Genomic DNA, 16,192 nt, shown 5'->3' on the forward strand with positions numbered 1-16,192 from the left:
ATCCCTCATTTTGTAGACTGCTGCTTAGGCATGACTTATCATGAAGCAGTGCTACAACAGATAATAAACAACTGCTTTCTCCCAACCAAAGCATGTTCAGTGGTGTGTGTGTTTGTGTGTGTGTGTGTGTGTGTGTGTGTGTGTGTGAGAGAGAGAGAGAGAGAGAGAGACAGAGACAGAGACAGAAGCCCTATGTATGAAATATTTTAGAGCTTGGAAGATTACTTTTAAAAAGTAATAAATTACAGTTACAATTACATGGCCCAAAAAGTAGTAATTACCGTTACAATTACAATTGCTCTGAAAGTAACTGATTACTTTACTTTTCCGCCAAAGTAATCACTACAATTACATTTCAGTTACTTTAAAAAAAGCCTACAAGGTGCTGGCCTTGGCTGCTGCACATCTACGTAGCCTAAAACAACAACATTAAAAATAAACAAACACATACAGAGGTAGAAGAATAATTATTTTTATTCATAAGATAGCAATGGTGGTCTCTCCGCTGGTAAGGGAGGTGGGGAGGGAGGCTGAGGCCACCGCTCAGATCTTTACACATCAAACCAAGTGCAACCCCCCCACTCAGCCAGCCAGCATAATCTCTCTCACTTAACCACCTCCCTGACCCTGCCGTGCCACCAACTAAGGGACACTCACTCAAGCATTTTCGCCTGAGATGCAAAAAAGTTAAAATACTGCAAATGCAGCACAGTAGCCAGAGAGGGTGGTGGAGGCCACTTTGTGTGCCAAGTGCAAACACAGTATTCTCTCTCTCTCTCTCTCTCTCTCTCTCTCTCTCTCTCTCTCTCTCTCTCTCTCTCTCTCTCTCTCTCACACACACACACACACACACACACACACACACACACACACACACACACACACACACACACACACACACACACACACACACACACACACGTTGTCATCTTTCACCTCCACAGTTCTTTATCTCCATTCTTGCTCTCTGGCTCCTTTTCCCCTCCACTCCATTCTTCACCACCACTATCCATTTTTTAAAATAATTGTTTTCTCCACTCCACCCCGTCTCACTCTCCGCCTCCTCCCTCGTCGTCTCCTACCCATCCACAGAGCATGAGGAAAGAGAGACACTGCACAGAAGCCCAGTTTGAGGTACATGGTTTTCATCCACAAATCAGAGGAGCAGAAGACTTCCCCTGCTCCACCCCCCCAAGTAATGCCCAAAAGTAATTCTGGAAATGTTACAATTACTCCACAAAAGTAGTAAAATTACTCCTAGTTCTATTACAATCAAAATGTAAAGGAATTACCCACTCGTTCCTCAAAAAAGTAATGAATTACAAGTAATTTGTTACTTGTAACTAGTTACTTCCAAACTCTGATTTTAAATTGCAAGTCCTGTTATCAACCAGATTATAAACGACTAATTCTTCTCATTTTATCAGTTAAAGAGCAAGTGGCCGTCACATGAGAGTTCTTGTTAGGTGGATCCAGCAGTTTGTGGTGAGTCCAATTTCCCTCAGGAAGGAAAGGCAGATATATACTTTACCACTCAACAGATTTTTCTCTGCATGACAAAAAAGCCTCCCCATCATGCAGTAGCACAAAGAAGAGTTCCAGATACGGTTTCAGCCCTGTTATTCCACCATCTTGGTTCTTTCTGTTGGAACACCATTGTATAGTTTCACTGTTTTCTACTGTTTAAAAACCTTCATTAAGACCAGGGCTTTGTGGACTTAAAGCTAAAAAAAAAAAACCTAAAGGAATAAGATCAAATACATATAAAATACTAGTGGACAATGAATACGGAGATCCTTCAAATCCTAAAAGGTGGTGGGAATGGGAACTGGATGTGAAGATACACAGTGAAGACTACTATAAGCTTGTTTTGCACTTGCATAGAATTGTAACACATAGCTCTATTTTTGCTAAAAAGCAGATTTTAATTTAATTCCTTTAACAGTTCTGTACAAAAAAAACACAGCTAACCATTGTTCAATGTCGTGTCATTTCCTGCCTTATTATTGCTTCCGCATGTCGTTATTTCTTTTAAGCAGGTTAGAAGAGAAACCTGACTTTTACCTTGTGTTCAAATAGCATGAATGCTCATGGTGCAATGCAAATGATAAACACTAGTTGTAACTGCAGGATTCACAGGGGATGCCAGGTTGGCACAGTTCTTATTCTGACTCAGCTGTGCATGTGTCCAGAGAATGAATATGCTCCGAGATCGAAAATGTGATCCTAGTACTATAGAATCAAACTTGTTTATTCCTGTGCTGGGCATGAAGTATTGATGCACCTCTATTGCATACTTTAGCTCCCTTTTCTTTAGCAATGTATAGCATGGGGAAGGAGAAAACACTTTACTAGTTAAGTAAACTAAGATTTTGCAGAATCACACAAGGAAAAAATCTAAAAGGATAGCTTTCAGGAGGGGGGTCCTTATTTTATATATTCTCTCCCTTCTCCAGAATGATTTATATTTTCTCCAGAGGGAGTGGGGAGGAGGAGGGGGAGATGGCAAAAATGCAAATATTGGTTTGATTTATAGAGCATAGAGGATGATTGGTGGGAGAGTGAGGTCAGAAAATGTGGGCTGAGGAAGTGTGTTAGGTACCTTGTGATTAAGCTGCTAAGATAGAATGAAAATGTTTGGGATTGTTTTCAAGTGCCGAAGAAAATAGTTCTGTTTGAAAAGGAAAAAGGTGAAACTGAGAGCTAAGGCCAGAGAATGAAAATTAAATGTTGTAAAAGCTTAAAAAGAGGGAATTAATACAAAACTGTATTGGGATGTCTCAAGTGGTCATTGGTCCAACACACAGAGCAAGACATACCCTGGATTTGATATTTACCCCAGATTATGAGGGGCGTGGTCTCAATATAGGAAGGGGGGTTCATGTAATGCTGTTGTCATGGTCAGATCAGCTCCTGGTGAGGCTTGGGCTCTATGTGGGGCTACTTTTAGATTTGGTCAGGAAGCTGCAGCTCGTGCTAGCTTATGGCTAGGGTTGCCTTCTGTCAACACATGAGAGGAGTGCACTGGCTGCCAATATGCTTCTGGGCCAAATATACTGTTAGTATATAAAGCCCTAATCAATCAGGATAAGAGTGAACACACAATGTGCTAGTTCATGGGGCTTAAATTAGAAGCACTTTGCTTCGCCTTCACTCTTGCTGTTGGGAGCTAAGCCAAGGTTTGATTTTGGGTTGTGTTCAAACCTGGACTCATTTTTTTCTCTCCAGACTAACCATGAGCTGTAACCCAAGGTTTGTTCTTGGTAAACCACTCGTGGTTTGTTTGGGGGAAGCAAACCACAAGCCAGGGTTGGATGTAATGCTAAGCCAAACTGTGTCTTAGTTCCCGGGAACATAGCAGGAGCAGAAAAAGAGCAAAGCATGCATCATCGATTATAGTCTCTTGAACATGTATTCCCACCACATTTTGCTTTTCTTCAGAGTGTAGGCTGGGCTCTATAATACTTCTGGAAACATATTTGTATAGTCAAATCTGCTGGATATCAACTCATTTAATGGAAATTAGTTTTCCAAACAGTCATCTAATTTGCATTCATGCAATGTAATTGAGCTGTTTTAGTATCCGTTGCTGTTATGAAATGCTTTCCCATATATTGTCAATTGAAAATTACTGTGTTTTGTTGAAAGCAACAGTTAATATCAATTACAGAGTACTAGTACAAGTAAAGACCTTTCTTCAAATCCTCCCTAAACTATTTTGTATACATTAACCTACTTGCATTGCACAACAGGAAATCTAACAATGGTTACAAAACATAGCAGCCAAGGAATAACATTTCTGAGTGTTTAATTTTTCCTTTGGTTTTATTGCCCAAACTGCTTGTTGGGAATTCCATATATAATCAGTGTTTCAAGTTCCTGTGATGATAACATGGCATAATAAAGTATCTTATAATTAAACCTATATTTTCCTAAAATGTTCCTTAGCAGCTTTGACAAACAACTTGCAGTTAATGTGTATGGCGATAAGGCTAAAACCCTATTCCAGAGGTGGGAAATCTCCAGATGCTATCCTTGACCATTGGCCATGATGGCTGGGAGTTGGAGTAGAAACATCCGGAGGTCTGCAGATTCTTCACCCCTGCTCTATTCTCATTCAAATGTTTGGTCAGAATTGCATTTTTTAACTAATTGTTTTCTCAAGGCAGTACTGGTGCAAGGAATGACTGGACCCTTGGGCACCAGGCTGCCCCAGACCCACAGTGCCGTAGCTCAACCCCCCTGATACAGGCAGTGCAGGGCTGCATTGGCAATGCTGGCTGAGGCTGATGGAAGTTGTGGTCCAACAACATCTGGAGGCACACTGGTTGGGAAAGACTGCTCTAATCTTTTGGAACAGTGCTCTGGTTCTTCCCTTTTTGTTGTCCTCTTCTATTTCTATACAATAACTGTTGTAATAGTTCTCTTTGTCCCTACATACTAGTCGCTGAATAGTTGCATTTAGGGTTCTGACCGTGTTTCTATCTCCTTTTGCTTTTGCTTTCCTTCTCTATTTAACTATTTTAAGAGATTCTTCAGTCATCCATTGAGGTCTTTCTCTCTTTTTAACTAGATGTATCGTCTTTTTGCATTCTTCCCTGATAATGTCTCTAACTTCACTCCATAGTTCTTCTGGTTCTCTGTCAACTAAGTTTAAAGCCTGAAATCTGTTCCTTATTTGATCTTTATATTCTTCTGGGATGTTATTTAAATTGTATTTTGGCATGATGATTGCTTTGTTCTTCTTCTTTAGCTTTACTCTGACTTTCGATAGTACCAGTTCATGATCTGTACCGCAGTCTGCTCCTGGTCTTGTTTTCGCAGAAAGTATGGAACTTCTCCATCTTCTGTTGCCAGTTATATAATCAATTTAATTCCAATATTGACCATCTGGTGATGTCCACGTGTACAGTCATCTTTTTGGTTGCTCAAAAAATGTGTTTGCAAGAAACAAATTATTGGCTTCACAGAATTCAATATGTCTGTTTCCTGCTTCATTTCTGTCTCCTAAGTCCCATTTCCCCACAATGCCTAGTTCTGCTCTGTTCCCTGCTTTTGCATTCCAGTCCCCCATGATTATCATCATATCTTGTTTTGGTGTGTGATCAATTTCTTCCTGTACTTCTGCGTAAAATCTCTCGAATTCCTCTTCTTCTGTGTTTGCCGTCGGAGCGTAGACTTGGATGATGGTTATGTTAATAGGTTTCCCATTTAATCTCATTGATATCACTTGCTCAGACCTTGCATTGTAGCTCCTAATTGCTCTTGCTACATCACTTCTCACTATTAAAGCAGCCCCATTTCTTCTTAATTTCTCATTTCCTGCATAAAATATTTCATAGTTGCCTGATTGAAAATGTCCCATTCCTGTCCATTTTAGTTCGCTCACACCAAGTATTAAAATGTTGATTTTTTCCATTTCTTGCTTGACAATTTCTAACTTTCCCTGGTTTATGCTTCTCACATTCCATGTTCCTATTGTGTGCCTTGTACAACTCCGGACTCTCCTTTCAAATCTGTGCGCATCAGCCTCTGGGCTTCCTTTCGGCTTTGACCCAGCTGTGTCATTAGTCACAGCACTACCCGTACTTGTCCTTTGTTCTTCCCCAGTAGCTCGGTGGGTGCCTTCTGACCTGGGGTTCTCATCTTCCAGCACTATCTCATGTTGCAGTTTGGATACTCTGTTCATAGGGTTTTCATGGTAAGAGATATTCAGATGTGGTTTAGCATTGCCTTCCTCTGAGTTTGGATGCATCTTAGTCTGGTGTTTCAGCTTTGACCATTCCGCCTTGGGTGCCCCTGCTAGGAGTCTAGCCTCTTGGTCTAGACTCCTGATGGCATTGCTCTTAGCTTCTTCAACACTCTCAAACCCCCTCACCACGTTAAGGTGTGCATCCTAGAGGGGGATTGAAACTGTATTAACCTGATATAGAAAAAGTAATAACATCAGAACCTTTTAGAATTAGTTTAAAAAAATACAACAAACACTCTTCCTTGAACTGAACCAGTAATTGTTCTGGGACACCAAAACTCTAAATTTGTGACCCACAAATATGTGTAGTCATGTAAAATGGTACTGGCAGACCTTAATGAACATAATTATGCTTCAAGCTTTTGTAATCTTTTATTAATTCTCTTAGCTAGATGAATCATAAAAAAACCTCTCACAAACTGAATCATGTTCAGTTACTAAGAAAATATGACTTTGTCTGTACGTAGTAATAAATCATGTTTCATTCCATATTCCTTTTTTGAAGAATCAATATGTCTTCTGGTAGTTTTGGGGACTCTGCAGTGAACGTGTAATTTAACAGATGCTTTTATTATTTTTAGAATGGAAATAATCTGCTTGTGAAATGGTTCTGTGTGGAGGTGTGGTTGGGTTTCAGAGCCTTTGTATTTTGTTAATATAATGTTAATATTTGTAATTTTAGTAAATGCTGTTTGGGCTACAGATTGTAAGTGAAAAATGAATGTACTACTCTTCTGCCACACAAGAAGAGTATTGTAGTAATGAGGATGCATGACTTTAAATTTGTGTGAATACAGTTTTTCTTTCCTGCGTCATAATGAGCTCAGAATTGAGACTAATTTTGGGAATAGACCAATTGCTAAAATTCATCTTAGTTTCCAAGCAGTTGCAAGATGATTTTCTGATCTGCCTCACAAAAAAGGAAGATTTCTGTTCACAAGTTGATATTTGTTAGTCTTACCAGATAAAATTTCTTTTGTTGCAACACAGAATTTATGTTACAACCAAATTCCTTGATTTCTTGTAAGCCATGTAAAAACTCTTTTTCCTCAGTCACTGCACCCTCAAGGGCTTTTGATTTCCATCCAAAACTATAAACACCTGTCTCGGCATAATGACAGGGTAATTTAATACTGTTAAAGACCAAACAGATTTAGGCTCCAATAAAATGTACTTTTACTTCACTGAGTTGGTGCCTAATAAAACTGATTTAATGTGTTCTGTTTTTAAGAAATCCCCTTGTTTTCTAACTGAAGATGTCCTGGCCTTCATCTATCACAAAACGTTAGCAGACTTGCCTGTTCAACATTTAGCCTTGGGAAATGTCCATAAGACTACACATGAATAAGTACTTTTGAAGTTAGCATACTATTTTTGTCTTGGTGTTTTGTGTATATATGGTTCTATGCAATACATCTTTAAAAACCAGAAAACAAATTAAGTTGTTGCAATGGAAAAAATGGAAGTAAGTAGTACATAAGTCCAATCCTAAAATGATTTTTGTTGGAGCTCATTTTGAGGAGTAATGGCTTTCAGTTTTATGAAATTGATATTGTATCTTGCCTCATGAACGGAAACAAAACATGAGCTGAAATTTATTTTCTGGAAACCACAGTTCTCCAAATTTTGTGTTGCAGTTCTCCATCCAAAAAATGTGTACAAAATTGCATTTATTAGGGGAAAATGTGCATAAAAATGCATATATTAGTGAAAATAGCATACAAAATGCATTATATTGGGGAAATTGCTTGAAAAATGTGTGTATTAGGCAAAATTGCATACAAAAATACAGGCCTTGCCTGACCTTGGCAAAACTGAACCAGAGATCAAAGGACTTGATAAGCTACCAAGGAAGGCTCGAGGCCATGTGTATATATGTACTTATATATACATTTTAAATAAATATGTGATGGGTCCTTGTCCATAAAGTTCTGTGAGACACAAGTCATACAGTTTGCCTGTCTGGAAAAATAACTATTGCATACTACCAAAAAAACAAAACAAAACAAAACCACTGTGAGATGCGAGTTTGATGTTTTTTATCAAATTGTTAATGAAATAATTAGAATTACTATTATAACCCTCTTCAAGCTCTTGGATTTTTGTGACTTATTTTCATCTTCCTTTTATAGTCCTAATTTTCATTCAGGCACTGTCTTGTAAAAATGACGAAGCTGTTGTATTAGAGGATGCTTAATCAGATGTATTTTCCTTCATATTAAAGAAGTATTTTTCTATATGGAATATCACTTTATTCTAGTTATCACAGCACAGGTTGTTCCTGTTTAGTAGGAGGAGTAAGGGACTGTGAGTCTAATGGCAAAGCCTAACAAATTATTATGGCATAAGCTTTTGTGGCCTACACTCTATCAGATGCATGCAGTGTTATCCTGAGCTGTATATACATATGGTTGGGAAGAAGAATTGTCAACAGTGAGGTCAGATGAAATTGAAATACTTTGTCTCCATGTTTTAAATTATCTCTCCTGTAGCATTCTGACAGTCACACTGAGACAGCAATGAAGAGTTATTGATTATATCCCATCTTTTCCCCATGAAGGTCATGGTGGCATACATGGTTCTTCTCCTGTCCATTTTATCCTCACAACAACCTCACACCTTTCCTCCATTGTTGTTGTTGTTGTTGTTGATGATGATGATGATAATGAAGATTTCTATCCCACCCTTCCTCACAGTAGGAGCCCAGGGCAGCAAACAAAGGCACTAAAATGCTTTAAAACATCAGAAAACAGACTTTAAAACATATTAAAACAAAATGTCTTTAAAAACATTTTTAAAAATGCTTTAAAAACATCTTTTTTTAAAAAAAAGGTTTAAAAGCATATTAAGCAATTCCAATGCAGACTGGGATAAAGTCTCTACTTAAAAGGTTTGTTGAAAGAGGAAGGTCTTCAGTAGGCACCGAAAAGATAACAGAGATGGTGCTTGTCTAATATTTAAGGGGAGGGAATTGCAAAGGATAGAGGCCACTACACTAAAGGTCCTCTTCCTATGGTGTACAGAACAGACTTCCTGATAAGATGGTATCTGCAGGAGGCCCTCACTAGCAGGGCGCAGTGATTAACTCAGTATATAAGGGAAGGTGGTCTTTCAGGTATCCTGGTCCCAAAGCTATATAGGGCTTTGTACACCAATACTAGAATCTTGAACTTAGCCCAGCAGCTAATAGGTAGCCAGTGCAGTTTGTTCAGCACCAGGGCAACATGTTGGCGATACCCTGCCCCAGTGAGCAGTCTCGCCACTGCATTTTGCACCAGCTGCAGCTTCCAGACCAACCTCAAGAGTAGCCCCACATAGAATGCATTGCAGCAATCTAGCCTAGAGATTACCAGTGTGTGGACAACAGTGGTCAGGCTATCCTGGTCCAGAAACGCCCGCAGCTGTCTTACCAGCTGAAGTAGGTAAAAGGCACCCCAGTCACTGAGGTCACCTGGGCCTCTAGCAACAAAGACGGATCCAGGAGCACCCTCAGATTACAGACCTGCTCTTTCAGAGGGAGCGTGTCCCCATCCAATGCAGGCAACTTACTAATTATCCAAACTCAGGAACCACCAAATGACAGGGTCTCCATCTTGCTTGGATTCAGAGTCAATTCATTGGCCCTCATCCCAAATCTCCTGATGGCCGCTCCCAAGGGTGACAACTTGAGACAGCCCCATGGTCATCACGGAGGCCATGAAGTCCCAAGCTGGAACACTAGAGGCAGCCTCAATATGGACATTGAAATCACCCAGGACTATTGTTCTGGTCTCCTCCAATACCACAGCTAAGACAGCCTTCACCAACTCAGTCAGATAAAGTACCTGGCAGCAGGGTGGATGGTACACCAGCAGCAACCCTAGTTTACTGTCTCCTTGGCCCAATACCAAGGGCATAGTGGCGTACATGATTCTCCCCCTGTCCATTTTATCCTCACAAGAACCATGTGAGGTCGTTTAGGCTGAGACATGGTGACTGGCCCAAGGTTGCCCAGTGAGCTTCATGACTGAGTGGGATTTGACCCCTGGTCTCCCAGGTCAAAGTCCAACACTCTAACTATACCATACTGATTCTTAACCTGTGTGTTATATAATCCAAAGTATCATAATTGTTTTCTTGCTAACCATATTCACATTTTCTTAGTAAACTACTTTCACATAGCGACCTAACTCATTACTTATTTGATGTGATTTATGTTTTTGAATTATGAGGAACCATCACTCAAAGCGTGGTCAAGGAAATGAAAATTGACAGTTTGCTGCACTGATCTTACATCAGAAATGACTCCTCTCTGTTTTTTTTTCCCTTCTGGAAAGGTCCTAAAGTGTGAGTTGAAGGATAAAGAGCAAGCCATTCTGAATGCTGTAGACCAAGCACGAGTGTTCCTTGCTGATCAACCAATTGAAGGTCCGGAAGAACCAAGAAAAAACTTACACTCAAAGTCAGGTCAGTTTTTCTACCCAGCTTCTCAAATTAAAATCATGTCTTTGTTGAATGTGTGATTGCTTTGATAAATATTCATAGTTCTCAAAATAACGTTTAAGAATTGTGTGTAGTTCTATGTAACAAATGGTCAGGAAGGTCTTGGGAATGCCACACAAGGAGCATTTAAATAAAATGAAAATTGCAAGGCAGCAAAACCTGAACATTAGAGACTGCTATTATAGTTTTACTTACTATTTATTTATAAAAATATTTGTATACCACTATTCATAAAAAAATCAAAGCATTTACAAGAACCATACATATCTACACTAAAAATCATGCAAAAATTTAAAATCAGAGATCAACTTCTTTATTGCCTGCATAAGCTTAGAATCATAGAGTTGGAAGGGGCCTTGTAGGCCATCGAGTCCAACCCCCTGCTCACAGCAGGAAATCCACAGCTAGAGCATCTCCAGCAGATAGCTGTCCAGCCTCTGCTTGAAGACATCCAGCGAAGGGGATCCCACCACCTCCCTAGGCAGTCGGTTCCATTGCCGAACTGCCCTTACTGTCAAGAAGTTCCTTCTAAATCTGAATCTATGCTCCTGCAACTTAAAACCATTAGACCTAGTCCTACCCTCTGGGGCAGCAGAGAACAAATCTGTACCCTCCTCTATGTGACAGCCCTTCAGGTACTTAAAGAGTGCAATCATGTCACCCCTCAGCCTTCTCTTCACCAGACTGAACATGCCAAGTTCCTTCAACCTTTCCTCATAAGACTTGTTCTCCATACCGGCTATCATCCTTGTCGCCCTCTTCTGAACCCGCTCTAACTTGTCTATATCTTTCTTAAAATGAGGCGCCCAGAACTGAACGCAGTATTCCAGATGAGGCCTGACTAATGCAGAATATAATGGGACTATTACTTCCCTCGACCTGGAAACTATAGCTCTGTTTATGCAGTCCAAAACCGCGTTTGCCTTTTTTGCCGCAGCATCACACTGCTGGGTCATGTTCAACTTGCGATCCACTACAATTCCAAGGTCCTTCTCACACGCACTACTGCTAAGCCGGGTATTTCCCATCCTGTACCCATGCATTTTGTTTTTGTGGCCTAAATGCAGAATCCTGCATTTGTCTTTATTGAATGTCATTTTATTAATTGCAGCCCAATTTTCTAGTCTATCCAGGTCCCTTTGGATTTTATTCCTGTTTTCCATTGTGTTAGCTATCCCTCCCAGTTTCGTATCATCCGCAAACTTCATAAGGCTTCCCTCCACCCCATCATCTAAGTCATTGATAAAAATGTTGAAGAGTATCGGCTCCAGGACAGAACCCTGTGGCACTCCACTCGAGACCTCCTTCCAGTCCGAAGCAGAGCCACCGACGACCACTCTTTGAGTACGGTTTTCCAACCAGTTGTGAATCCACCTGACAGTATTTCCATGTAGTCCGCATTTGACTAGTTTGCTAATCAAAAGGTCATGGGGGACTTTGTCAAACGCCTTGCTGAAATCTAGATAGATGACATCTACAGCATTTCCACCATCTACTAAGCTAGTGACCCGATCAAAAAAAGAGATGAGATTAGTTTGACAGGATTTTTTCTTGACAAACCCATGCTGGCTCCTTCTAATCACAGCATTGTCATCTAGATAGTTGCCAATGGACTCTTTTATTATCCGTTCTAATATCTTTCCCGGTATTGAAGTCAGACTGACCGGCCTGTAATTCCCCGGATCTTCTTTTTTACCCTTTTTAAAGAGCGGGACGACGTTTGCTCGTCTCCAATCCTCCGGCACCTCTCCCGTTCTCCATGATTTGTCAAAGATGATGGCAAGAGGTTCCGAGAGTACATCCGCAAGTTCTTTCAATACTCTGGGATGCAGTTCATCAGGCCCTGGAGATTTGAACTCATTTAGGTTAACTAGGTATTTCCTGACTATCTCCTTATCAATGTTGAACTGCAGTCCCGACCCCTTACTGAGATTGCTACCGATGCAAGGTTGCACACTGTTCCCTTTTTGGGAGAAAACAGAGGCAAAATAGGTGTTGAGCAGTTCTGCTTTTTCCTCGTTATCTGTCAACATTTTGCCATCCTCATTGAGCAGCAGTCCCACCATTTCCTTGATCTTTCTCTTGCTTCGAACATATCTGAAAAACCCCTTTTTGTTGTTCCTCGCTTCCCTCGCCAGCCTCAGCTCATTCTGGGTTTTAGCTTTCCTTACGCTATTCCTGCAAGCCCGAGCCGCTCGTCGGTTCTCTTCCTTCCATTCTTTATACATGCTCTTTTTTACTTTTACCTCCTCTACCAGTCTTCCGTGAGGCCACATTGGCTTTTTCCAATGTCTTCCATTTTTCTTCCTCTTTGGAATTGTTTGCGATTGCGCTTTTTGTAATATGTTCTTCATGAACTCCCACGCTTCTTGGGCTCCTTTTTTCTTTAGTCTATCTAGCCACGGGATCCTACCCATCATTTCCCTGAGCTTGCTAAACTCGGCTTTCCTGAAATCCAAGGTCCATGTTTGACTATATTCTTCTTTGGCTTTCCCCAGAATCCCGAATTCCAGCATTACGTGGTCACTTTCCCCCAAGGTACCGACCACTTTAATTCCCGTGACCAATTAGTCCGTGTTAGTTAAGATCAGGTCCAGGATTGCCGATCCCCTTGTTCCTTCTTCTACTTTTTGAAAGAGGAAATTATCAGCAAGGCCCATCAGGAATTTGTTGGTGGCATAGAAAAGTTTCCAGTAGATGTTTAAAGGTTAAAATAGAAGGTGTCTGCTGAATCATTCCACAGGATTGGCTGATGATGCTAAAGGCTTGTTTTCTTGTTGCTGTTCAATGAGGCTTGCACCTGCAGATGATCTCAGTGATTGAGCTGGGATATAAGGGTTCTAGTGCCCTAAGGTCCTCTGGGCCTAAGTTATTTGAACCTGGCTTGGTAGTAGATGGGTAACCAGTGCACCTGTTTTAACAATGGTGTCACATGTTGTCAGCCATGTGTCCCCATTAACAGTCTGGCTGCCACATTCTGCATGGAGCTTCCAAACCAGGTCAAAGGGTAGCCCTACATAAAGTAGTTTGTTGAATTGTCCAAGAGTTGGGACAATTTTACAAGCTACAATGACTTGTGAATGTGTTTTATGTGTATGTTGTTGTTTTTACTGGTGTAATGCGTTTTGGTGTAACTTTATGGTAGAGACTTGACGAAAAATAATCAATTTTCTTATTTTCATGATGTTACCAAACTGTTTTACCCACAAGGGACTTCATCATATCTAAGTCCATCATGCTGGTTTTAACCTATAAAGCCTTAGGACCGCAATACATGATGGAACACCTCTACCAACACGAACCCACCCATACACTACGCTCAACATCTAAGGTCTTCTCTGGGTGCCTACTCGGAGGGAAGCTGGGAATCTGGCAACAAGGGAGAGGGCCTCCTCAGTGGTGGCCCCCAAATTATGGAATGATTTTCCTGACAAGGTGCGCCTGGTGCCAACACTGTTATCTTTTTGGCGCCAGGTCGACTTTCCTCTTCTCCCAGGCATTTTAGCATGTTTTTAAATTGTTTTTAAATTTTTTAATTGTGTTTTTAAATTGTTTTTGTGTTTTAAAATTTGTATATTTGTTTTTAATGTTCCATTTATTGGGAACAACTGGCGTTGTAGGAGATTCTCTATTACACACAAAATGTCCACATTGTAATTAATTTTTAATGCAGTTGTACTGCATGCAACTTCACTTTTACTAGTATCTTCTTTTACTTTGGGTTTACATTATGAATATCTGCTGATTAAAACAAATGAATATTTTCCTCAGAGTAGGTCTTGCCTGGCTCTTTTACTGGATCTTGTCCCCAACTGTTCTGAACATTCAAATGGATACTATGCTATATTAGGTAGCTTTGATGAGATGTATAATATAACTTTAATCTAAATTGGGAGAATTATTATAAAAACATTTTCCAAGTTCAAATTTGTTCAGACCATTGTATTATAAGAAGAAAGTAATCACTAATATTCATTCAGCAGTTGAGTATATTAGGCTGGTGAGCACTGCTATGGTAAATTGCTTCATTTAAAGATTAGCTGGGTTTTTAGTAGCTAATTAACATCTGGCTTCTTTCAACTTAAATCATATTTATAAAAAACCAAACGATACAAACTTCAGTTCGAAAAGCATTGAAGCTTTAGGTTGTAAACCTATCTAAGAAACCATGTGGAATGTAACCCTCTTCTTCCCACCCTACTCCGGAACATTTTGCCCTTTCCCTTTGTATTAGGCACGGGAAGGAAGATTCCACTGGCACCAGTGCAACCTTCACTCACAGATCACTTTTCATTGGAACAGGGGCAGGAAAGGGTTAAACATCACTCTCTCCCCCCCCCCACTTGCCACCGTTCTAATCCTGATTGTCCACTTCCCATTATTTAGTATGAAAGTAAACACTACACATGGGTCAAGTCATGTATGCATTTTAAGGTCACATCTTGTTTGGCCTTAGATGAATGTGGGCCATGCACTGTTTCCAGCTGGTTGACCAGCTGCAAAAGGCTGGAAAAACAAATGCCAATTCTACCATGCATAACTGAATCCAGGGGAAAAGGAGAGGATTGCAGATTGTAGCAACTCAGTCGTTCTCTTATCCCAACCTCACTTTTGAAGGACTTTGGGTTGAATGTTTGGCTCCCTTCCTGTATGACATTGGTGGTATAGGAACTGCAGTTTGTATCTTTTCTGTGTCATGACCTAACACTCTAAAGCTGCTAAACCTTCCATCATGTCTCTGTTTGGAAACCAGGCAAGGTTGGCAAGGATAGGGTGCACAGTATAAGTTCCTCTACCTTGGTCCAGAGCTTGTCATGTTACTTCAGAAAAAAACCCAAAATTATAGCTCCTGCTTGAACAGCATCATTTAAGAAGGGGAAGAACTGGGAAAAGACTGGAAACAATGGGTTGGATCCAGAGATGTTGTAGCCAGAAATCCTGACAGTAGGGATGTTCTGTGAACTGTTGTGCAAGAACAAGTGAAAGATACTGTGTGAAGTTGTGGAAAAACATGTCAAATGCTGTAATTAATTTTACATTTAGATCAAATTAATAGTTACTAGTAGAAGCTCATATTCATGAACAATTAGCATTACTGTACTCCGTTTAAGAAGTAGGATAGGATCATCATCGTTGTTTTGGATTTTTCCATACGGAATAGACAGCATGGTCTCTTTTAGGCCTACTTCTTTATGAAGTGCAAAGTACAATGCAGTCATAGACCAAGAACAGCATTGACTGAACTTCCTAATAATTGAAGTCTGGTAACTAGCCTCACCCCTTCCCCCTTTTTTGCACCCAGACACATAGGCAAATTCCTGGGTATTCATTTTCAAGGCATGGGTTTGTAATGCATGGATCTTTCTTGCTACGTAGAGGTGGCTTTTAAAACCCACTTGCTGTCATCTTGTTTTGACTAATAATGGCAGGATGCAGCAGAAGTCCAAATCTTGACTTGGCAAGAGCTATGAACAAATAAAAAGCCATTAAAGAGAGAGGGGGATGTTTTAGTAGGAAGGTGGTGAATACTGGTGAAATCCTCTTGGTAATATCAAGTAATTATGCAGTTGCAAAGGTTATTTTAATAGATATGTAATCTAAATTAAGCATTTACCATCTGTTCTGCCCTTTAATTACAAATGCAAAAAGTGCAATAAATCATAGCTGACGAAATATTTATTATAAGTTATTTACGTGAATGCAGTTTATTTATGCTAGGCAACATCTGGCATGGCTACATATTGGAGATTTAAAGAACAGAGGTGGCAGCCACCAGTAGGCAGGTTTTGTTATTGCACATGTGATCTTCAAAGACTCCTTTTAAACACTTTAAAACCAAAGTTTATTGGGTTGATGGCAAAGTCACACAAACATAGAACATCAGCAGATTACGATCATGATCATCCTCCTTAAGCTCTGTATGGTTATAGTTTATATTTGGAATCTTTATGATACTCT

At 40.1% G+C, this 16,192-nt stretch overlaps 1 protein-coding gene across 3 annotated transcripts in view; it reads left to right on the forward strand.

Moving 5' to 3' along the window:
• Nucleotides 1-16,192, forward strand: part of UTRN (utrophin) — a 521,915-nt gene that overhangs the window by 377,221 nt on the left and 128,502 nt on the right. For all 3 annotated transcript variants that reach the window (XM_061624044.1, XM_061624041.1, XM_061624043.1), the window contains exon 55: nt 10,069-10,198. In XM_061624044.1, coding sequence (XP_061480028.1) covers nt 10,069-10,198 — 130 coding nt within the window. The remainder of the gene's footprint in view (nt 1-10,068; nt 10,199-16,192) is intronic.

This window comes from Rhineura floridana, chromosome 4 (genome assembly GCF_030035675.1).
Source record: "Rhineura floridana isolate rRhiFlo1 chromosome 4, rRhiFlo1.hap2, whole genome shotgun sequence".
Lineage (NCBI taxonomy): Eukaryota > Metazoa > Chordata > Lepidosauria > Squamata > Rhineuridae > Rhineura > Rhineura floridana.